Source organism: Girardinichthys multiradiatus, chromosome 22, assembly GCF_021462225.1.
Source record: "Girardinichthys multiradiatus isolate DD_20200921_A chromosome 22, DD_fGirMul_XY1, whole genome shotgun sequence".
Taxonomy (NCBI): Eukaryota; Metazoa; Chordata; class Actinopteri; order Cyprinodontiformes; family Goodeidae; genus Girardinichthys; species Girardinichthys multiradiatus.
The window spans coordinates 38678563-38702834 of record NC_061814.1 but is presented as its reverse complement, the minus strand read 5'-3'; the positions used below and the strand labels follow the sequence as shown (position 1 = coordinate 38702834).

Sequence of the window (24272 nt, the reverse complement as noted above, 5' to 3'; positions counted from 1 at the left end):
ACCTTTACCTCCAAATGAAAAGCAAACTTTACTTTCATTTGAAAAGAGGACGTTGGACAACATTTTCCTTCCATTAAGCTTTTCATTAATATGTTCAGATACCAAAAAGAACAGCCCGCTTCTATAGCAATGACCTTTTGTGGTTTATCCTTGTGGAGGAAGTCTGCTGGACAGCTGTTAGGTCGGCACTCTCCCTATGACCGTGTGGACCAGAACACAGCGTCTGTCCAATGGAATATTTGACTTTTCAGAGAAACAGAAATATGGGTTTAGTCATAATCAACACTTGTAATGAATGACTGTCCAATGAATGTATATAATTATCAGTTTCTCTTTTACGACTAAACTACTGAAATTCATAAACTTTGTGATGTTATTTTAACGTACCAAGATGCACATGTAGAAAAAAATCTGTGAAACCTCTTAAGACCCCTTCTGACAACCACAAATTACACACAACTGCACAAATAATGCTTGTATATTTTATTTTATGTACAGTACATGTAAAAAAAAAAAAGAAAAAAGAAACAAAAAGTAGCCAATAACACTGACTGACGTGGGCAGCAGTAAACCGCACCGTTGCTCATCCATGGGAAGATCCTGACGACCGCCCTCCCCTCTTAGGCGTACACTTTCGCACCATCTGACAAGAGCTTCACAACAAAGAATATCAAAACAGGAAGAAGGGAGCAGCTCCTTAAAAACAATAATAATTATTCTGTCACCTAAACTGAGCCTGCTTTTCCGTATCTGGGCTGGAAGAAAGGAGTCGAACTGGTATGCCTAGTGTGCCTGTGCATTCCCCAGTTACCTTTTAAATACTGACCGATTCCCAACTTCCCTGCATGACCAACATGGCTGGCATTTCAACACGACGCTCACTGAAAGTCAGTGTTGCAGTCGGTATTCGCCCGAGGGCTAAATCCTGCGACTAGCAGCAAGCCATCTTTCTTCCTTCAGTCCACTAAGCAGCTGAATTCACATTAATCTTACAGCATGGTAATATTTTTCCTCTCCAAGTAACTCCTAAAGCTTTGACTCATGATGCATAGGGGGCGTTGCCATATGTTCACCAAGTCTCCAATGGAAATGTCAAGAGGATTTGTTTCTGTAGGGTGGCAAAGGCAGAATGCAGGAACACAGTGTTAAAAAACAAACAGAAACATTGTGTCTGGTTCCCCCATGGATCACTTTAAAATAAAACTAAACTGGGTTTTAGTTTTGTATCTCCAAGGCCATAGATAGTCAACCACAAAGACTTCTGAACTCCCCTGCTGCCTAACAAGGCTGTATCTCTCAATAGTGTTTCAGACAGTGAGCTTACAGCAGGCCACCAAGGTACAGATAAAGTGCTTTTTTTCTTTAAGATGTGTCACTTTAAATAATTAAATGTTAAAATGGTTTTCAGGATATCTGAATGGGGGGGTCAAAAATGAAATGGGAAACAGACGTGACGTAACTCTGGAGTTCGGTACAACCACACCACCAGTCCTCCGAATGTTGCTGAGCGCTGCATGAAGGAGGGAACGCTGCGCTCACTGCCGTCTCTGGATGGAGCATTCACAGTTTCTACAGTCTAGAGTGTTCAGAGTAAGACTTTCAGATGTGGGAAAGAGGGGCGGTGTCGATGGCTCCACCCGGCCGGACAGGTCGGACCTCGCGGGAGAGACCTTCGGAATAACAGCAGCAAACTAGAAAGGATTTCCCCAAAAACTATCAGACAGGGCAACTCAGAGAATAAATACGTTTGGGTCCATGTAGTGTTGTTGTCCGGCTCTACAGAAATATGATAAAACCTAGAAAATAATAAAACGTTCAGAGTTTCAAGAAGACCATGAGATTCCTGGCCTTTTCTCATTTTTTTTTTTTTTTTGTATTTGCTCCCTTATCCAGTCTCAACAATAATAATCCACCAGCCTTGTGAAAAAGAATAAGGAAAAAAACAAAAAACAGGTATATAAATAGTAGCCGTGGTAACGGCACGTACTCCTCCTCATGGGCCTTGATGGCTGAGAGTCCAGAAACAATTAGGAGACGTCCGTTTGGTCCTCAGCCTCTGAACAACAGGAAAACCAAAGTGAGAAAGGTAAAGACAAAGAGCAAACAAGTCAGCTCATCATTCCGAGGAATGTTTTAACGAACTGCTCGGCCATGATGGAAACTTAAACTCATTACAACCACAAAGGTCAGTCAGTGTATTTTTGGGAATTTAGTTTGATAGAGAAAGTAATGGATAAAGACAAGATTGGCTACTTTAAAAAAATTATCTGGAAAGTGTATCCTATCAGCTTTCCCTTCCCTGCTGAAGAACAGCTTTCCCACAGCATGATGCTGCCACTACCAAGTTTCATTATGGGGATGATGTATTCAGGGTGATGAGCTCCGTTAGTTTTTCTTCATAGTGCTTTGCATGTGGTGACTGTGGCTCAGTAGGAAGAGTAGTCGTCTTGCAATCAGAAGGTTGTGGGTTCGATTCCAGCTTCTTCCTGCCATAGGCCGATGTGCCCCTGGGCAAGGCACTTAACCTCAAGTTGCCTACTGATCTGCATATCGGTGTATAAATGTGTGAGCGTTAGTGAGTGCAATTGGGTGAATGTGGTTCTAGTGTAAAGTGCTTTGAGCGGTCTGTATGACTGGAATGGCGCTATATAAATTCAGTCCATTTACCATGAAGGCTAAAGGGTTTTGGTTTCATGTGGCAGGACCACCTTCTTCCTGTTTCAGTGTAGGTGAGCGGCCATGTCTCGGTAAGTCGGCTAATATTCTTCCCACGTTTAGAGGATTGATTAAACAGAGCTCTGTGAGATGTTCAAAGCTTGGAATTAGGTTTTATAACCTAACCCTGCTTTGAACATCTCCCCGACCTGCCTGCTCTGTTCTTTGGTCTCCATGATGATGTTTGTTCTCTAACAAACAGCTGGATTTATACTGAGGTTAAATTACACACAGATTGACTCCATTTATCAATAAGATGACTTCTAAAACGACTGGTTGTACTGGATTGGATTTACTTTGTGTTGGTCTTTCTCATAAAATTCCAGTATAGATTGAGGTTTACGAGTGTAATGTGACAAAATGGGATGCAAGGCGGTCTATCATATTTTTTAACAATGAGGAACTCTGAAGTGAAGGTCAGCTGGTTTTTCTGGCTGAAAGGGCAAGAAAAATGCTTCCTTTATAACTGGAAAAAGCAGCAAAGTCTTCACTCCTTCCCAGCCTTCCCTTGACTGCTGAGTTCCTAACAAAGCAAACACAAGGGCCGGAAATGCAGGCCTGCCTCTGGAAATGAAACAGGATTTTACATTTAAGTGTGTGTGTCAAAGACCTGCACCAAAATGCAAACGCTTACTGCTTGTGCAGTAGTTGGGCCTCCTCGGTCACTGCCCCCAGAAACCAGAGGAAGGAGCTCAGAATAGCCACATGACAAAGTATTTCTGAGGCATAACTGAAACCACATGTTCTAACTGGGCTGAAACAGTACTCTGTCTTTAAAGGCACAGCACCGCTTCCAGTACAGCAACGGTTTCATGATACAACAACTCAGCTTTAAAGTCTTCCAAAAGTCACAGACATACAGTACAATGCAAAAATATTCACGTCCTCTCAGCCGTTTCTATGACTTTATGTGACAGACCAGCACAGCCAATTTTAATTCAGCCCCCTTTACTCTGACACCCCTAAATAAAATCCAGTGCAACCAGCCGGCTTCAGAAGTCACCTGAACAAATTCAGCTGTTCTGTGAGGAATTCAGAGGTTTCTTACAGAACATTAGTGAACAAACAACATCTTGAAGACCAAGGAACCCATCAGATAGAAAATTGTGGAAATGTTTAAAGCAGAGTTAGGTTATAAACGAATATGAACAAAATATTCCAAGCTTCCAATTAAACATTCTGGCAAACAGTCAATATGCTACAACACTACACTTTACCCCAAACACACAATCCCCATGTTAAAACATGGTGGTGGCAGCATCATGCTTTTCTGCAACAGGGACACTGCTCAGCTAAATACAGCGTAGCGTCATCTTGTATGGAGGTCCACCTTCCAATGGTACAACCCTAAACAGTCAGTTACAATGGTGTGGTGTAGATCAAAGCATCGTAATGTGTTAGAATGGCCCAGTCAAAGTCCAGACATAAACCTAATTAAGAATCTGTGGCAAAACAATTGTTGCTCCCAGAAGCTCCCCGTGAATCTGACTGAGCTTGAGCTGCAGAGCGAAGAATTGGCAAAATAAAAGGAACCATCCTTTAGACGTGCAAAGCTGTTAGAGACACATCAGAATATTTGTAGCTGCAACTGCAGCAGAAGCTAACTCTACAAAGTGCTGAGAGAAAGGAGCTGCACACCAATGTGTGGCACACTTCTCAGATTTGTATTTGAAAACCATCAAATGGTTGTGTGTTTCTTAGAACCAGTTCAAGCCCAAATCAATAATAGATTAAAAGTAAAGATCAGGCTTTTACTGGCTGGAATGGATTCACATTTTTCTTTCCAATGACTTTAACACAGAATTATTGTGTAAACTTTGTGTTAATTTACAGCGTTCTTACTCATTTTTCATTTCAAAATTCTTTTTTTGCACTTCTTCTAACATTCTGGACAGTTAAGTAGAAACTACAAATGCGAAAGTGCTTGTGCGCTAGTTGGGTTTTATTATCTGTATGCTAAAGTTAGCTGAAGGGCTAAGCTCTGTTTCCAAACCACTCAGAACGTCAAATCGAGACTGGATTATCTATCCTACGCTAAACACAGATTCTATAAAAAACTGTAGTTTTTGATCTGAATACCTTTATTTCGTTGAAACAGTCAAAATGTTTCGTTTTAATGCTTTAATTAAAGACCATGAGCCAAGAAGGTCTAATGGGCAAAAAACACCACCACAAAAACGTCTCCTTTATAAATTAAGACGTGTGCATCTGCTTGTGGGTTCCCAATCTTCTCGTTTAAGAATCAAGTCTAATTTCCTGTTTTCCACAGTTATCCAGACTAGACAAAATAATAAAATCACATTTAATGCTTTTCTAGACCTTAATACTGTTGAACTGTGTGATTAAATACACATTGGCCATAAAAACACAAAAAATATTGCAGATTCCTTGGAAAGAAGGAATTACAGGATTATTCCAATTTACGCATCAGAGCTTATATCCCCAACATCTGTCCTCCCTTCACTGTTTTACATGTACACATCTCATTTTACACACTTTTACATTTTGATGTGATCTTTGTTTAATAAATAATAACTGAGTGTTTTGTGTTTGTTTGTAAAAACTTGATTTAAATCATTTTTCATCCAGGTAAAAACCCGATCACCCAAATGTTAAAACTATGCAGGACTGGTGAAGCACTCCCGCTGGATGGTAGCCTTCCATTAATACAACGATATTTACCCAAACATTGATAACATGATCGGATTCATTTGACTTAAAACAGAAAGAGCAACAAGTATTCATAGCGCTGCACAAATTATATCAAAAGTTGAAACATGTAGTAATTTTACATTTTGATGCATACAATTAAGCCAACATTTGGAATAAATACTAACATTTAGTATCGCTTTTGAAGTGAACAATCCTACTGTGCAGAATATTGCACCTTTTGGCTTTTCTGATCTATAGCGATAAGCTTTTGCTGCTTAAGAAATGACTGCCAGCTGACTGGCAGTGCACAGCAATGACTAAACCCTATTGCCCATTGAATTAAAGAAAGCTCCTGTCACTTTGGTATTTTCTGGCATCTCAAAAAAGTAGAAACGGTTAAAATCCTCAAGCTGACGGAGGTGTACTTTCTTTTTACAATGACTGTGGCTGAAATGTGTGTACCTGACCCACATGGACTGAGTAGTCTGTCTCATTTATTTATGAGTTCTACTGATGTTTTAACTCAGGTTCAGGCAGCCGGTGCGTCGGTGACAGAAGAAAGTGACTCGGCTCCTTCTGACATGTTTAGGTGGAGGTGCCGATTTCATACAGTAGTGCTGAAGCTAAGGGTTTAAATTACATTTGGACATCACTGATCTGCTATGGACTAACCTACGTGTCGCAGTGAGAAAGCAGTGACGTTATCTCTGGTCCCATGTGACCCACGGCCTTGGCCGCCTCCAAGATGGCTCTCCGGTACATCCCTTTCTTTTTGCGGTTGAAGCGGGACCTGAAGAGCTCTCTGAAGGGCGACAGCTTGGCTACAGACAGCTGGGAAGTGGTGGGCGAGCCGAACCACGCCACCTTTGCTTGGGGCCACTGGGCCTCGCAGCCATCGGACTCTTGTTTCCGAGTGCCGCTGATGCTGAGCACGCGAGCTGGCCACCAGGGGAAGCCGTGGATCTTTCCCCATACAATGTCTCCCACTGCCACAGCGTGGCCCTCCTCCGTTACGCACTTTGTCATGCTGCGGGTGTGTAGCCGCACCGTGAGCGGCGGCACCGTCTTGCAGTCATCCCGGGGAGTCACAGAAGACGAGGTGACGGACAGGTCTTCGCCAGGTGCCAGATCGCACAGCTCTGGCGAGGTCCCTTCCGAGCTAAAGGACTTGGACTCGTCCAGGCTGTCACTGCTGCACACTGACAGGCTGGAAGAATCTGCTTTACGCTTCCGAAAGTTGATCAGGAGGGTGAGGTCGCTGTGGCTACGATCTGCCTCCTCTCCAGAACTCCCTGACCATAACTCTAATGAGTTTTTCCCTTCACCTGAGTCCTCAGAATGGGGGATGCCCGAACCAGGCCCTCTGGGGCTCCGTCTCCTGCTGCCTCCGACCAGTTCTGCCTCGTACTCCATCATGGTGTCCTCTCCCTGACTCTGTGGGGGTCTCAACCGAATCTTTGGACAAGATGAGCCTTGATTCACTGTTGCAAAAGGCCTGGTTAATTTGAGTTTTGGAATAGACACAGTGAGGCCAGACCTTGTGGCGTCCAAAATGTGCCGCTGGTCCTTGGCGGCATCCCCAGACCTCTTGTCATTTCCTCCCACGCCGTTTTGCACCAACTGTTTTGGACAGAAAGGCTTGATTGAACCGTGAACTCGGGAGGGGATCTTCATGACCTCCCCCTTTCCCTGTGGAGTACTGTAGGAAATCTTTATGACGGGACTGTGAGGGATAACATCACTTGAAGTGTATTTCTCCATATCAGCCTCGCCCCTTTTGTCCTTTCTGAAGCGCTTACTGTCGAGGCTAGAGCCGTTTTCTCGTCTTTTGCCGTCCTTCGTCGCAATGACGTCCTCTTTCCTCGACAGCTTACCTAGGCTGTTCTTATAATCTCCATCATCATCGCTTTGCAGAGTATTCTCTTTCCTAGAAGACTTAGTGTTGCTAATGCCATCTTTGCTGTCCTCGTCAATATTAAGTGTGTTTTTACACTTTTCGCACAGCACCTGCCGCGGCCGCAGACGGATGGTACTAATGGTCATACGGCCTGGCTCTCGCGATCGCCTCTTCTTTCTCTTTATTGGCCGCGGAGGGGGTTGAGGTACCCACTGACTGTAGGTGTGGCGCACCCATAAAGGCTGAGGGAATGGGGCTCCTTCAAAATAAGGAGGAAAAGGAGTCTGTCCAGCTGGCACGGGTGTGGGGATGGGGCAGGGTGGTGGTGGAGGTGCAGCAGGTTCGCTGCTTTCAGGGAGAGAGTTTTCATCCTTTGGTCTGTGTGAGGCCTGGTTGGGGGACTTAGAAACTGGCTCCTCATTCAAGATCTCCGGGATTTCACAAGCTGGCTTAGTGATCGGGCAGTTACCAAGTTTGGCTGTGAAATCTGGCAGACAGAAGAGCCCAGTCCTAAGAGTCAAAAGAAAGACATAAGACACTGTTATAAACAGCACCATCCACACTTTTCGGCACTTGTATTATTATCATCCTGAAACACTTTTTCAGCTGTCTGATAAAGGCCATCATATTGATTCAAAAGTAAGACAGGCCCACAGCATCACCAATCCTCCTCCATACCTAAAAGTGGCCATGAGGTTCATTCTGTGTTTTTTGCCAGACCAACCTGGAGTGTTGTCGAAAAACTCAATTTTAGTCTCATCTCACTGAAGCACAAAGTTTAATTCAATTCAGTTTATTTAGAGCACCTTATTGTCTTATTTATAAGACAAACAAATCCAATTCATAAACAAAAATCATAACCAACCCAATTTATCTAAGGAAACCCAGCCGATTACATTGAGTCACTGATTTTACAGCAAATCCTCTTCCAGAGTAAGCATGGCGCAAAGAAACGCACGGGGAAGAGACGGCGAAACCACTGGTGGAACCGGGCTCAGTCTGAGCGCCCATCTGCCAGGACCATCTCTGGGTCTGACAGGTCAGAGCAGACACATAACAAAAAAACTTTACGTTTAAATTTGTGATGGTAAGAAAGAAAAAGTTCCAGGATCAATGGTCCCAAACAACCAGTTGGCATGTAGATATCACCCAAAGGTTGTTAAAGAGACTTGGCAGCCCCCCAAAGATACCAATGTTTGCTATAAATCTCCACCAGTGAGGTATGGAGACTTTTTACCTTCCTTACCATTCTGCTCGCCCTACATGCTGGCAACATAATCTTTTGTTTGTTCCAGTTGTTTCCATTAGTGGCTTTTTTTCTTGTAATCATTTCCTTACTTATGAAGATTAACACATCTGCCTAACTTGACTTGCATGTTCTCTTTTGTTTCCAGTTTTGAAGCATGGCTGATAAGGGCACTGCTCATGTTTTATGTACACCTCAGTGATACAGAGTCATGGATTAATAATTAAACGTTTAGAGATACTATGATCAATAAAAAAAAAAGGTTTTCTTACTCCCTCAGTCCTGTTTATTGTATAGAAATTAAAAGTAGTAATTGGCGTGGCATCAGTGATTTTGTGAAAAAAGTAATAGTATTTGTGAATGTAGATTCCCCCCCCCCCCCCCCCCCCCCCTAAATAAATAAATGTATTCAGATTAAATGTTGGGTTTTGATATTTTTTCTGCTGCTGCCATAAAACACAAATTTATTTTTAGGATTTTTTTTTTAAACATGTTTGCCAGGGTAAACTGTAAATATGCATGTATAGGGATAGGTTGTGGGAAAACCAAAGTATGGAAAAATAAAAAAAGGAAAAGAAATGTAACGACGACTAAACCGCTCTCGTTGTAACCTGCCTTCTAAAAGTTCTTAGGGAGTGGGGGTTGGGTTCTGTTGTGCGAGCCGTGCAGTAATCTCTCCTTATGCCTCAGGTGACAACAACAGTGCAATAGTATCACTGACTTTCTCTGGATAATTGTACGCATCTTCTTTCATATCCTGGGATCAATAAACACGTTTAATGAAGGTCAAATGGTCAAGAAGTCATTAAGAGGTGGCTGGCAGGCAAAAAGTAACATGGCTGAGCTGCTGTAGTCAGGAGACAGCAAACAAAGAGTCTACAGGATGCCCAGGCGCTCCCCCCTTGCCTTTCCAACATCTGACTGAACAAAAACAATCCCATGAATCACTCGGGATTCAGAGATGCAACCAGGAGATTTCAGTTTGTTTTTGCATCCATGTCTACTAAGGGCTCCCTTGTGGTGAGATTATTAATTAGTGCACATTTGAGGAGCCCATTTCCGTCCCCGCGAGAAGGAGCTGGCAGGGATCCGTCAATTATAGTCTCCTGGTGATGTTTGCCCCTCTCAAACCTTTCTATACCTGCTCCAAAGCTGCCAAATATTAGCGTCCACAGCGACCGACAGCGCACGAATAGTGCTGCCTGTTACAGGGAACAGGCCGTGCTTGTTAAACATAGCACAAGGACGCACAATATGACGAGCAGTGATTCATTAAAGCTACTGCCACTTCATGTTGTCTTCGGTTTAGTTTGAATGATACAACTACACAAGGATATTTTTAAAAAGCAGGGACAACAATGAGAGGAAATGATGAAGAGCTGAAGGAAAGAAGGAGTCAAATTTGGTATTTTACAAAACCTGATATAGAGGTCTATTTTAGGTTATTTCAAGGCAATGTTTTCCCCCATTTGGGTGGGTTGTTCTCAGAGCAGCTTGAGCTGTTGCATAAAGAAGGGCCAAAGCTGGTCAGATTTTGATTCTGCTAGGCTATTAATAGTGTAAGCCTGTGGCTTTTAAGGTGCGCAACACAGAGCTGACACTAGTGGTAAACAGACAGAAGAAATAATAAGACATCAATAATGCCTAAATATTCTTCATCCTTTATTTTTCTTCTACTTGAGCAGGATTGTGTTTATATGCACACATTGGGCCTTCAGCACCAAACAGAACCAGAAAGGGTTACAAGTTATTAAAACTTGGTTAAAGGTTATTAAAAAAAATGGTCAAACATAATAAATGATTCATCAAAGCCTACTTGTGTAATTTTCCATCATTGCTATGAACTAGAGGTCCCTGGCTATAACAGGGCTGTATCTCAAATTAACACCAGAACTTCAGATCATTTTAAACAGTTCAGCAGAAAACTATTTTTAATCCACTTGTGTGGATAAATACATCAATGTTTGATTGACCGAACTGCTTTTTGTTCAGTTGCTTTGAGCTTCTTCAGCATTTGATAAGGCTAACAATAAGCTATTGATGAATTCAGTAACAGTAGCTGCAGCACAATGTAAGTTATCAATCTCTGCAGTCAATAAGCTGCTAATATGAAATAAAGGTTTTCACAACGAGAATCTGCCATATTTTGCTGTCTCGTAACGTAAAGTAAAATTTTAGTTTATGATTAGCCATCAAGGTATCCGTTAGCTCCCCTGTCAGCTACAATAACCCATGTCTTTTTTCTCAAGGCCCAGTTTGCTGCTACAAAGCTAAGAAGCTAGCATTTCAGTTAGCATTGAGCTAAGTTAGCTGTTAGCACGCTATGGCAAAAAAATATTTCTGAGATAAATAAAAAGTACATAATATCACTCACTTTTTGTTGGAATCGAGTAATATCCCCGTGTAACTCCTTTCTCGGTAGGTCAGCGTCACCAGCAGCGTGTCGTTAACAACATGATCGATAGTGACAGGTACCCGAGAGCCGGCCCGCAGCTCCTCGTCCGCAGCCTCCATGTTTCCCGAGGTGATCTGTCCGGCTCCGCGGTACTCGGTCCCGGCCAAGGGAGCCACAGTCGCGTCGGCCAAAGATCCGTCTCCCCTTCGCTATCGAGAGCAGGAGGCTACGCTAGGGCAGAAAATGACGCCATCACCCCCACCAAGTCCATTACAACAGCGCTGCCACCGCTGACATCACGCTCTGTGTGCTACAGGAGTAGAAAAAAATCTCCCCAAGACAGGGCCTGGCCTTTTTCTCTGCCTCACTCTGCGACGTTTGATGCCGCTCATTAACGCTCACCTCACCCTGCTTTCCACACCGAGACCATAATGACGAACTTACTGTCTTTGCAAGCAGAGAAAGGAATCTTTATAAAAATGTGGCGTTAGGGATTCATTGAGAAGTGTATAACCAATAAACGAGTCTTTATACGTTTTCAATGGCACTGGATGTGCTGTTTGGTAATATAGCTTCAGGGCTTTTTTTTATTTATTTTATCAATGGCATATTTATACTTAAAATTAAATAAATGACACAAATATTATTCTTAGGCTGCAATTGAAAAATTGAAAGGTTTGCTTTTCTTTACATTTTGAAATGACCTTTATTTACCAGGACATTGTAAGGTTTACAATGGAGTAATGCAGGGCAAGACAAATAAAATGATTAAAGTCTATAAAAGGACTATCTACCATAAATAGGTTGTGAAATATTGTATTTTCATTTTTAAAGATGGGCCAAATGACTGCAAAAGTATGGACATTTTAAATGAAAATGTGTAGAAACCCTGTGCTAATGCTAAACACATAGCCCTCAAAAATAGTCTTGAATGAAGAACTATGAAATGTTCTTAAAGTGTGACATTAATGATTAAACCAGAAATGTACAACCATAAAAACGTGTAGTGGCATATTAGTACTGAATGTACTCTGGCAAAACAGCTTTAGGAGTTATATGTATTTGGCAGTACAATGCCACCATTAATCAGGCTGCAGTTCTAAGGTTAGCTTTCATTTATGATTTATAATGACCTTTATTTACTCTTACATACTGTAAGATTTACAATACACCTTTTTTTCCTGCAGGCTAATTCACATTATAGCAGCACCACAGGCATAAAAAGAAGTACAGAAAAAAAATCCAGTAAAAATATATATACATTGAAAACAGAAAGTAATATAAAACTTGTAATAGTTAGATGATTATTACAAGCATGTAGTCAGCTTCTACAGATCCCTGCTAATGATCCAGTTACAACAGCCCCTGAGAACTGTAGTTTGAGACCCCCAGCCCTAATGCTTACCCTAAAATACCTCCACAGGTGGACCTCCATTTAACACAAATGTTTTCAGTGAGCCTGTCAGCAGCTTACAAAGTCATGACATCATTGTCTGGGCTCTCACAAATTGTTTAAAGGCATAGTGACCTTTGTGACCTAAGTGTGCTTAAGTCATGAACTGATGGGCAGATATTCTTCAGGATTTTCTGCAAGAGAGCAGAATTCATGGTTTTATCAGGCACGAGAATTTGTTCAGGAGCTGAAAAAGCACCTCACCTCACCCCAGACCATCACATATCCACAACCGTGTTTGTTATAATGCTTTGTTATGTCCCATGTACCATATGATACATATCAGAATGTCTTAAAGTAAGATGCTTTATTAAGATGGATGGCTTTCGTGGTTTGAAATGCATTAGAATGGATTGTAAATGTTAACCATACCCAGACTGTAAAATGGAGAAGTTGTGTTGTATACATCCAAGCAAAAAGTACAAACCACAAGAATCCTTCATATGTTTATTTTTAAAATGATGATATCATTATGGTAATTAATGATGGAGGAGTCTTTTCAATTCTCACTGAGTGTGTTTAAATTCCTAAAACATCGAGTAAGTGGTCTCAGTCACTTGAACAGAAAACTCGGCCAGGTGTCGTCAGTGTAGATTGTGAAAGGATTTTCAGAATGTCTTCCCACAGTTTTCCTTTCAAGAAGTCGTGCTTGTAACTTCCTAAACTGTTGGTCAGATGGAGGAAAAAATTAGATCAATGACATCTGAGTTCAGTACAGATGGGTTTCTGCAGATCCTGACCTCCTTCAAATCCTCCTCTGTCACTGTCCTCTGCTGGGTCATAGTGCCCCTGGGATTCCTGTGTCTTTCCTGCATTCTCTTAACGTGAGTACGGATGTGCCTCTCCAGCTCCCGAATTGATCTAAAGGGGCCAAACAGTTCAAAAATGGTAATCAGAAGAGTATATTTGGATGTTTTAGAGGTATTACAGGATAACTAGTGGACAACACAGTGAGGTGCAGAGACTGTGAGTGATTCTATCACTGAAAAGAGAAAAACAGCTGGTAAAACTCAATTTGTGTACTGTTTCTAAAAAACTAAATGTTGGTGAAAAAAAACCCAAAATTTCAGTTTGATAGGTGCACAGCCTCTATTTGTCCACTAGATGTCTCTAACTCCAATTCTAACCAATGCAAACCTCTTTTTAGAGTCTTAATATCCAAGTCCATGTGCTGCATAATTAGCACGGTGGCACAAATTATGGTTTCCTGAGCTTCCTGATGAATATTCAAATTTAATACTAACCAGCACGCCTGCCCCTATTCAAATAGTATCACAGGCTGCAGGATCTTGGGGATGGGTGCTACTTTTCTTGACTTTACCTGTCCCCTTCCCTCTCTGCGGTCAAGCCAAACATCTGCTCCTGTGAAGGTCCCCTGCTGCCCTCTAGAAGACATTTTGAATCTGCTTCCTGTAAGAGAGGGAGAAAGTCTTTGTGTCTCACATCATGTTATTTTGATTGCAGAGCTTCTGCACATAAAGGAGCAACACAACTGTTGCAGGACATCCTACAAAGCTGCAGTCACAGATAGAAAATAGCAACATATTGGATTAAATAATCTAAATTATTCTCTGTGTTTTTAATACTCATTATCCTGGATGTTGATTAGCTGTGTTTGAATATTTTCCAAAGACAATAGTTCATATTCTGCTGTATATATAGCTGACGGCAAAGTCACTGAAAGCCATCCACCTACAGTGCTGTGAAAACTCTTCACCCTCGTACCAATTACTTGTTTTTGCTTTTTTGTCACGCTCTTAGCTGAGTACATTTCAGATAATGATCAAATTTATTAACGAAAAAAAGTCAAACCAAATTAAACCTGGCCCTGAGTGAAAAAGTAATTGCCCACCCACTGTTAAATCATAAATTAGCTTTGATTTACCACTTTTTTGGAAGGCTGAGTTGAATTTCACAAGCCACATCCAAGCCTGATTGCTTCAAGACCTTTAGGATCAGAAAATCATACAAATACAACCTGTCTGACAACATGAAGTAGGCTAAAAGATCTCAAAAAGCAACACATCATGCCCCAATCAACAGAAATTCAAGAACAGTTAATACATAAATTCGCTGAAATCTATCAGTCTAGAAAGAATTACAAAGCCATTTCGAATACAGTTTAATTAAAAATGACTTTCATTAAAATTAAATGTTGTAGTGAATCTCGCTGTCTAGTTTTCGAGAGGGAGGGAAGGATCTCCTTTAGCGGTCTATACCGCAGCGGATTTAGAGATACAGAACCTGAGAGTGAAAATGCTGCTCATTAATTACATACAGTCTTGTGAAGAAGATGATCAGGGTTGACTTTGGGACTCCAGTGAACCACAGTGAGAACCGTTGTCCACACATAGTTAGAATATATTATATTACACCAAAAGCGCATCAACACAAAGACCTGTCTTACGTCATACTGAATATCCTCAAGACTTCTGTGATAACATTCAGCAGACTGGAACTTTTTGGAAGGTGTGCATGCTGTTTTCATCGTAAAAAACTGTAAAACATGGTTGTAGAAGTGTGCTGGTCTTCTTTGTGTTATCCAGACCTGGAAAATTGGCTGTAATTGATGGAAACACAAATTCTGCTCTCTAGCTGCAGATCCTGAAGGAGAATGTCCAGCCCTCAGTTTGTGACATTAAGCTCAAGAACATTTGGATTATACTGCAATAAAATAATCTAAAGCTTAGTTAGGAGTAACCCAGTCAAATTCTGGACTGTGTTGCATGACCTTAAACAAATATTCACGTTTGAAAACCCTCCAATGTGGCTGAATTGTTGGTTGTTGCACAACCAGGTATTTGGTTTAGAAGGTAATTGCTAGGTTGTTTTTCCCTAACAAATGAAATCGTCTTTTAAAAACAGCATTTTGTATTTACTCAGATTATCTTTGTCTGATGTTAAAATTCAAAAACAGTGGAATTCTGGAAAATGGAAATTATCCAAGATGGCGCCACAGATGGCAGCTTCAGTATTTCTGATACCTTTTAACTGTTCTGTACGTGTGTCTCTAGAATGTTTCTGGATGTGTACTCTTGCTGAGATATGAACAGCGTTACAATCTGTAGGTGCTCAAAAATCCGCATAGATTCTAGTTGGCTTACTGCATTAAAACCCATTCGAGCATCCGACTGGTTTTCCCTAATGGCAGACACTGACACGGATGGAGGAACAGTGCTCCCTGGTGGTTAACAGGTGAAAATAGAGTTGCAGTAACCCACATATACCTGACCCTTTCTTTGTCTTCCTCTTGTTTTGGCTTGTTTATCGCACTTTTGAAGAGCCTCTCTGCAGCAGCGTCATAGAACAAAGCAACAATGTAATTATTTTATGTAAAGAATATAGATTTTCTAATGTAAAATTCAAAATATGAAGTCAAATGTGAAAATAAGGTAAAATCAGCCACTTTCTCTCCTCCAACAGAGTGTGTTTCTTTCTCAGCTCGCTCTGTGCAGCTTCTTCTCTTTCTCCTGACCTCCTGCAGTACTGAGAGCCAAGCAGATGAAGCTCAGGAATTATGCCGATCTTTGTAGAAGAACCTTTCCTAAAAAACAAAACAAAATTATTTTATTTTCTAATCATTCTTCAGATCCTCAGCGGGGACAGCTTTGGAAAGCAGTTATTTCTGCTCCCTTCTGTGGAGAAGGTCACTGAAAAGAAGTGGCTAGGTATCTCCTTCCTACATGCAGAATTACACTTTTCTGCTGTAACATCAGATTCAGCTACTTATTGCAGTGACAGCATAAAAATAACACAAGCACAGTTTTAGAAGGTAAGTATGTGGAAAGTAGAAATGATTGTTACCTGAATATGTGGACAGAACCATGCTAAACACAAAGGTAGGTGGAACAAGATGTCTCCTGTTTTAGCTTGATGACAACAACCTGCTCTAGTCAAGATAAAATAGCACTCATTCTCTCTTAATATTAGGGCTGCAGGATATTAGAAAATCGTGAGAATAATGTAAATAGAAAATATTGTGATGATGCTTCTCAATCCATCTGTGACCTTCAGGGACTCGGGCATCTAGTGCTGAGAGATGAGCATCAGACTGGTTTGCAAAATGTGTATTTATGAAACCTGGGGTGTATTTGCCAACACATTTTGCACACACGTATAATGCAAAAATGATACATTTGATAATAAATTGCACAGTGCTACTCAATTCTGCTTTTTGTGTTATGATGTAATAAAAACATCCTGGCCTTCGGTTCTAAAATGACTTATGTCTAACCTCAAGTGTAGTAAAACACATAGCAGATTCCACACTGTTTTATAAACACAGATAAAGCCAAACTGGAACAGCTGTGTGTGAAAAACTAAGTACACCCCATGATTCAATACCCCCTTTAACCACTCTTACAAGCAGTAATTATCATTAGTTGTTTCTGTCTGGTTTTCTCAGTCTCTCACGTCATTGTGAAGGAATTATGACCCACGCTTCTGACAACTTTGCTTCAGTTCATTGGGGTTTTTCAGACATTTCTCTCTGTACAACCCTCTTACGTTTGTGCTAATATGTTGTGTTTGGTTGTCTCCAAACATGGCGCCGTGCATTATTGCCAAACATCTCTGCTTTGGTCTCACTTGTTCAAAGGATATTGTTCCAGAAGTTTTGGGGTTTATTCATATATAGCCTTGAAAACCTGCTGACATATTCTTGATAGAGATAAAAAAACTTTCTTCTAGCAACTTTTCCAAACAAGTCGTACTTGTTCTTTTTCTAGCTGCCCTGTCATGAACATCTAACATGCTAACTAACACCTATAACATCTGAGACGGAGCTCTAGGGTTCATTGCCGTTTCTCTGAGCGTTGCACAGTCTGGCCTTGGCCCTCATTTGCTGGGACGTCCACTCCTGGGAAGCCTGGAAACTGTCTTCAAGGTTTCCCACTTGTAAAGAACCTTTCTGCAGACTGAAGCACTTCATATTATTGTTACACAACAGAAATAATCCAAACCCCCAAGGAAGGAGCATAATTTAGACCCATCATCAGAAGCATCAACTCTGCCACAACATTGCTGAATGCCTTGCTGCCACTTTACCTCTGCGGGTTGGTATGACCCTCTTCTCAGACAGAATCTGCTTCACCCCAAGAATGAAACCCCCCAACACAAGCTCAGGGATGTGGCATATGCAGTGCAGCCCAACAAGGAATGCTCAGACCTCTAAATTATGTCATGCTCATGTGACCATAATGGCTCCATTAGTGGGATTCAATGTTTTTTGTGTTGGTCTGTCTCACAAAATCCCAATAAAGTACAATCAAGTTTTTTAACACTTCTACCCACCGTTTGTCCACCGGAAGAAGCCGAGACTTCTGATCACTGTGCCCCATTGACGCCATCTCTGCCTTTTCCAGCTGGATCAACTCGTCTTTGAGCTCCCTGAACTTCTGCAGCCCATCCTCGTCCGCTGACTCGTCCTGCTCCTCCACGCTGGACTCTGTCAGCTCTGACAGCTGGAGCTGCTCCTCAGCTGGCAAAGAAACAAGCATGGCAGCTACGAGTGTGTTCTCTGAGCTGATGATGCTGGCAACAATTTAAACATTTCTAATGACAGCAGGGAACACAACATAACAGGCAGGTTATAGTGAATAAATGCTTTTTTAAACCACTGTAAGAAAAGTGCACAGTAACAGACTTTGTGACACCTAAAAAAGGTTGATGACTACACGGAGTGTAAATAAAGGCTGCACTGTTTATAGACAACAGCTAGTCTGACTCCCTGAGACTGCAACAGTTAATAAAAAGAGCTTTCTCTCTGAAGAATGAAGCTCTGCCTCCATTAATAACCTTTTAAACAGAGAGAGGAATGATCTGATCAAGAGTCTGGCTTTGCTCATTGTGCATCAGCTGCATCTCCTGTGGAGGGCTGTCTAGGGCTTCAGATGGTGATTACCTCCAGACAGCGCTCAGTTACAGAGAGCTTCTGTTTAGAACCCACTGGTAATCGATCATTCTCCACCCTGCTAAAAATATTACAGAGCTGGAAGCTGGAGCAGTGAGGAGAACAAAAAAAATAGGAGAGAGAGTGAGCCAAGTGGCAAGAGCTGTCTCCAAGGGAACACAAGTCACGCCAATGAAGTGGTACCAGGGCAAGGAGCTATTTTTGTTCCCAGCCGTCCTATCTTTGACAAAGAGCAGATGGTTAGGAAGCATGGGCGGTGATAAGGTGCCTTTGATTCACCTGGAAGGCTCTTCCTTTCAGTGACTTCTCTCTGGGCCAGAACGGTCCTCAGGTGATGCAAGATGGAACGGCATCCCTGGTGCAAAACCTCTTTTGGAGGAAAATGAATGGGGCAGTCCCTCAGGCTCAGGCCTCTCAATGTAATCACATTACCTGTAAAACAAAGGAAAACATGCGTGGAGCAGCTTACATTGGAAATACAAGCTTGACATTGCTAATTAACAACATGAAGGTGAACAACAGCCGCAGGCTCGGTGGGAAGAACAGATTTGCAATCCAACAGTTGTTAGTTTGTGTCCAGCTTCCTCCTGTCACATGCCGATGTGCCCCTAGGCAAGACACTTAACCTCAAGTTGCCCACCAATCTGAGTCTTGCTGTATTTACAGTATGTGTGCGTGTTAGTGCGTGCCACTGGGTGAATGATGTTCTAGTGTGCTTTGACTAGAAAAGCGATATCTAGATTCAGTCTGTTTAACAGAAAAAACTCAGAGGAAAGCAAATCTTTTAACTCTAATTAATTTCTGTTTATTGAATATGACTCAGGTGAAGATGAGACTAGAGATAGTGATGAAATGAAGAGAAACCGTGTTTCTCAAAGAGTGAAACATCCCTCACTAATTCATAGGAGTGAACTGAACTCACCCAGCTCTGCTGGAAGCTCTGAGATAGGATTGGCCTCAAGTAGAAGATGTCTCAGAGACCTGCATGATTAGAATTACAGGTTATAGGTTGGCTGAAAGCACAATGACCTGGTCAACAGGTGTGGAGGAATCTCTGCTCCACTATAATACACGCTGTATCATTCTGATCTATTTAATCAGGGTTCAACACATAGTCAGTTTCACATAGACCTTCTAGACACCTGCTAATATGCAGACCCAGTTCCTGTTTGGGTTTTAAATAAAAAAATACAGTAAATTACACTTCAAAGATATAATTAAAATGCTTTACATTAAAAAACAAGGCTAAATGAGCAAAATCTCCCACATTAGGAGAGCTATGTAGTAACAAACATCACTAAAACAGTTACTTTTAAAAGATGCCACAGCAGGATCAGGGACCTTAGAAAAATACACAACAAAGGAAAACAAAGCATCCTTAACTAGAAACGAGTGCATATTTATTGGTCAACCAACCAAGTCCTAAGAGACTTTTAAAAAAGATTTACATTTACTACGAAGCTTTCTGCCTCTGGTTAGACAAAGCTTTCTGGACCTGTACTGAGGTCAATGATTTTGGACTGGGGGCTTTAACTTCACTTTTTATAATAATTTATGAAAGGCTTCTGCAGTCAGAGGTTTTACACAACACTGAGCAGGTTTTGGATCCTCTGCAGTTTGGGTCTAGGCCGCTTTAGAAGAGTAGGGTGGGTTCTGTCTCCCATGTTGTTTATTCTACACACGGAAATGTGTCAGAACATGTTTAAAGCAGAACCCGGTTAAAGTCTGCTGCTGACACGGTTATTGTTGGTCTGCTGCATTACGATGAAACCAGCCATGGAGCTGCTGTTGAGCACTTGAGCCAGGTCCTGGGAAGAGTTGTATCTCCATATCAACAAATAAAAAAAGAAAGACATGATTGTGGACTTAAGGGTCAAAGGGTGGAACTTTCTTGGGACTATCATTGGTACAGGACTGATAATTTTGCAGTCCCTAAACGCAGGACAAGGACTTACAGAAACAGCTATGCTCCAGCGACTATAGCAATGTGTGCAAAGCATTTATGTTATTGTATTATTAATAAAAATCTATTCATTTATTGTTGTGTTTACTGCTTTTTGTTAATATTTTAGCCATAGGGTTTAATTTTGTGTTTGAATGGAGCCTAGAGCAAACATTTTTTTCTCTGTATGAATATTGTCTTGTGTCTGTTTTTCACTGTCTGGCAGAATGGCTGCCTGCAAAACAAATCTACAAAGGGTATCAAGAAAGAAAACTAAACCAAACTGAAGAGTCAGGGCTGGGTTATCTAGCTGGTCTGAAAAGTTTTGGTTTACTTTGTTTGAAGCTTTGTTTGTCATGAGTTTCCATCCACTCAGAATTAGCTTTAATGTCTTTGAATTTGGGTTTTTTACTGATGCATGCTGATTGACCTGAGTGGGATGATTAAACAACTGCACTGATTTCTAAAAACAAAGAACTGGGTGCACCGTTTGATTTTATTGTGGATTTTCACCAACCCATGCAGGCATAAGTATGTACAACCCCACTATTAATAAATGTCTCTTAGCAAATTACATCTCAACCCCGCATATTTCATCACTCTTCTCGGTGCAAATGGAAGTGATGGTTTCTATTGGTTTGTTCCCTGGCACAGATACCGCCAGGTTTCAATAAACTGGTTAATGACATAAAGCAACACTGTCCAATTGGAATATGTTGCCAATGTTTATTTGTATAAAATATGCTACAACCAAAAATCCAATAACATAATTTAGGAGTTTAAGTTCCTATTCATTTCAAAACATTTTTTTTACTAAAGTGTTTATGTTTAATGAATACTATAATACCCCAGTTTAAAGTCTTTTGCAGGTTTTCTTATGTTCTTTGGTCTCATCTGAATACAGTGCCGTCTTCAATGCATTCACTGATTCCTCTACATGGCTTGTTGCAAACTGCAAACATGACTTCGTATGACTTTCTTCTTGGCACTCTTCCATAAAGATCAGATTTGTGAAGTGCATAACAAATAGTTGTCCTGCCAACAGATTCTCCCACCTAAGCTGTGGATCTCTGCAGCTCCTCCAGAGTTACCATGAGCCCATTGGCTGATCTCTGATTAATCCTCTCCTTGCCTGATGACAGATTGAACAGTACTCCGTGAGAGTTCCTAGGCTGGGATTTCTGATTTATCAACTAAACCTGCTGTAAACTTCCTTACAGCTTTCTGGCTGACCTGCCTGCTTTGTTCCTTGGTCTACATGATGCTGTTTAAAATCTCAGCTGCATTTATGCTGACATTATATTAAATACAGGTAAACTCAACTGAACGTGTTTTATGTAGGGGTATCATGATAAGGGGCTCTGAGAGCAAATGCCCACCAAGTTTTTAAACCCTGTATTTGTAAAACATTTTTAAAGACCATACATCGTACATCATTTCTTTTTACTTAGGAATGAGGGACTTCTGTGTCTAATTCTTTGTGTGTGTAACGTCACCAAATGTGCAGAATGTTAATGGGCAATAATACAAGGCGTCCTACAGTTTAAATAGAGTTCTTATAGAAGAATGCATTAGGACCTGACCTGTGTGAGCCAATGTCAGCTGGAAGGGATGTAATGAGGTTCTTTCTGAGGTCCAGCCACTGCAGCTGGGGCAAGCTGCAGAACATTGATCCGGGAATGCTGGAAATCTGATTTCCTTCCAGACACAGATACTGAGGAATAACAGGAACCCTATTAAATAAAGAGGCAATATGACGCAGAGGAATATCTCTGCTGCTGTTAGGTACAGCTGGGCTGACCGTGAGGAGGCTGCTTTTCAGAACACTGTCAGGAACACAGGTGAGGTTGGATCTCCTCAGACAGACCATCTCTGTGAAAGTGGGCTCCTCCTGTGGTTCGGTATCCTCAGGCGGGATGTGTTTCCTCTGCAAATTCACCTCACTGTTGTCCCCGAAGACAAAACGTTGCTGTGTTTCTCCAGCCTTGTCAAAGGAAGTCATTTTTGTGTTGTTGCGTTTTCCCCGTATAGTTATGACGTAAGAAGCTAACTGGATTCGGTTTTCGACTACTGCCGTTAGCTAAAACTAGACAACTAACGACTGAATAAATGCCGCATAGCGTCGCCTGCTACTCCTTTCACTTTTCTTCAAAACGATTTAAAGATACTCTTAAACCAAACAGTCTGTGCTGAATAGATATGTATTTAAAAAAGTAAGCTAACTTTTGGCAGCGTCTCCCAAGATTCAAAGTGTAACCATGGCAACGAGATCAACAGCAACTGCAGCTGCAATGAGTTCTTTGTAGGGCCAAAATGGCTCCATTACAAGAAATAAATAGTATTTACGATAAACTGTAACAACCACGAATTTGTTTTTAATTCTGTAATAATACCGTGACAATTTATTAAATACACAAATAATAGTAGTAGTAATAACACTTTGAGTGGGTCTATTACGTATCATACCACTAAAATACACTGAGGTTTGTGGTTTTAATGTGATCATAAAAAACACATCAATGATAAAAAAAAAAAAGTCAAAATTTTTAATTACAACTTCAATTCAATCATAAATCTCATAGAAATATAGAATAATTTCATATTTCCAGAGTTACAGACTGTCATGAAATGATTTAAAAGGGAACAACTTCAATTAGACCCTAACACCTGATTGGTTCATCTGCACAGCAACTCTTCTGCAGACCAATGACATTTCCTATTACGGTCTTTGCTCCGCCCAATGATTTAGACGGGTAAAGACAACAGATTCAACTAAATTTATATAAAAAATTTTATACAAAGGACTATGAAACAGAGAAAAAAATAAACAAGCAAACAAGTGTAATAGAACAGAATATTTGTTTCTCAGTGGATAAATTCACACTGCAACAGCAGTAAAGTGATGCACAAATAGAACACACAATTGAAACAATATTTGCATAAACATAAAATGAAAAGGTAAATATAATACACATACAGTTGTGTGTAGAAAATATATTCTAAATTAGACAGTTAAAGTAAATATTGCTTGTTTTGCTTGACTTATGCTTTAATATGTATGCAAAAAAGGATACATACAAGAATATATGTTGAATGTAAATAATACAAAATTCATACTTATTTATAGATGTTTTTAACATAATTTAAATTTGAATAAAATATTTCCACTTTTATTGTTGCATTTATGTATTTAATTAATTCTATACATATTTAAATAGTTATTGTTAGCTGTTTTATAAACTATCGCTTAGCAATTAATTACTGAACTGTAGCACTTTTAGCTCTTGAAAGGTTCCAGTTCCACATTTGCAAATGAAAACCTAATGTAAATCCCTCTACTCACCACCTTGTCATCTGAATAAATGAAAAAGAAGATATTCAAAACTATTTCAATTCAGATTTCTATCAAAATCAGAGCAGCAACATCAGCAAATAAACCCAAAGTGTAGACACCTTCCTCTCTTTTTCCAGTGCTCCGGCTCCACCCATCCATCTTCTAATCGGATTGTCAAATATTAATTCAATGCTCTGATGAAGGCCAGCACCAGTTAACACCTTACATCTGGCTAAAGTCCACCTCCCCACCCTGGCTTTGTTCTCAGTATACGGACGGCACATGGATTCAAGCAGAGGGTTGTTTTATGTGCTACGTGTGGCAGGCACGCTGACTTCTAGTAGGTACGTTCCTTTACAGTCAGCCGGTTCAAAGTCCAGACAGACGTCATAACAGAGCGGTGTGGGAGGAGCTTAAATTGAGTGGTTGTGGTCAGGGACATTCGGCACATACAAATACTTTGTTGCCGGGTACAGACGAAATGTCAGCTATTTGCCGCCATATTGTGAGTGGTAAGTTCGCCATGGAACGCGGTAGAAGTTTGCTTGGAAAGCAGGATTTTCCAAAATTTAAGAAAAACTAAGCTTTATGTTTAACACATTTAAATTATTTGTTTATATATATATATACGGTAATCTATGTTCATAATGTTGATCAGTAAGGCAAAAATTAACAATATGCAAATCAGCAACCAACATAAAACCGTGTACTTACAATGCACTAAGAA

The 24272-nt window shown here is 40.8% G+C and overlaps 2 protein-coding genes across 4 annotated transcripts; both read right to left on the bottom strand.

Annotated features, from left to right (window-relative positions):
* Nucleotides 1–468: 468 nt before the first annotated feature.
* On the bottom strand, nt 469–11355 carry pwwp2b (PWWP domain containing 2B). 2 transcript variants are annotated; one of them, XM_047351924.1, is made up of 3 exons: nt 10885–11355; nt 6044–7774; nt 469–2056 (listed from the first exon to the last, which is right to left on the bottom strand). In XM_047351924.1, the coding sequence occupies exons 1-3, from the start codon at nt 11022–11024 to the stop codon at nt 2050–2052; spliced, it is 1878 nt and encodes a 625-aa protein (XP_047207880.1). In that variant the 5' UTR covers nt 11025–11355; the 3' UTR covers nt 469–2049. The 2 variants fall into 2 exon arrangements, with proteins under 2 accessions (XP_047207880.1, XP_047207882.1); XM_047351926.1 differs by having other exon boundaries at nt 6040–7774; nt 10885–11352.
* A 1436-nt stretch (nt 11356–12791) lies between these two features.
* On the bottom strand, nt 12792–22493 carry LOC124858788 (leucine-rich repeat-containing protein 27-like). 2 transcript variants are annotated; one of them, XM_047351002.1, is made up of 10 exons: nt 22013–22488; nt 21795–21925; nt 19192–19250; nt 18549–18701; nt 17651–17837; nt 15765–15902; nt 15586–15646; nt 13680–13768; nt 13099–13219; nt 12792–13022 (listed from the first exon to the last, which is right to left on the bottom strand). In XM_047351002.1, exons 1-10 carry the CDS (start codon nt 22211–22213, stop codon nt 12912–12914), a joined length of 1251 nt encoding a protein of 416 aa, XP_047206958.1. In that variant the 5' UTR covers nt 22214–22488; the 3' UTR covers nt 12792–12911. The 2 variants fall into 2 exon arrangements, 1 of the variants encoding a protein (XP_047206958.1); XR_007035929.1 differs by lacking the exon at nt 12792–13022 and adding an exon at nt 14244–14305 and having other exon boundaries at nt 22013–22493.
* Nucleotides 22494–24272: the final 1779 nt, after the last annotated feature.

Coding starts and splice junctions, on each gene's coding strand:
- LOC124858788 (XM_047351002.1), bottom strand. CDS start 22,213: ATGACTTCCTTTGACAAGGCTGGAGAAACACAGCAACGTTTTGTCTTC. Junction 19,251..21,794: donor GCTGACATTGGCTCACACAG/GTCAGGTCCTAA, acceptor CTAATCATGCAG/GTCTCTGAGACATCTTCTAC. Junction 13,769..15,585: donor GAAGACAAAGAAAGGGTCAG/GTATATGTGGGT, acceptor CCTCTCTTACAG/GAAGCAGATTCAAAATGTCT.
- pwwp2b (XM_047351924.1), bottom strand. CDS start 11,024: ATGGAGGCTGCGGACGAGGAGCTGCGGGCCGGCTCTCGGGTACCTGTC. Junction 7,775..10,884: donor TTACTCGATTCCAACAAAAA/GTGAGTGATATT, acceptor TTTGACTCTTAG/GACTGGGCTCTTCTGTCTGC.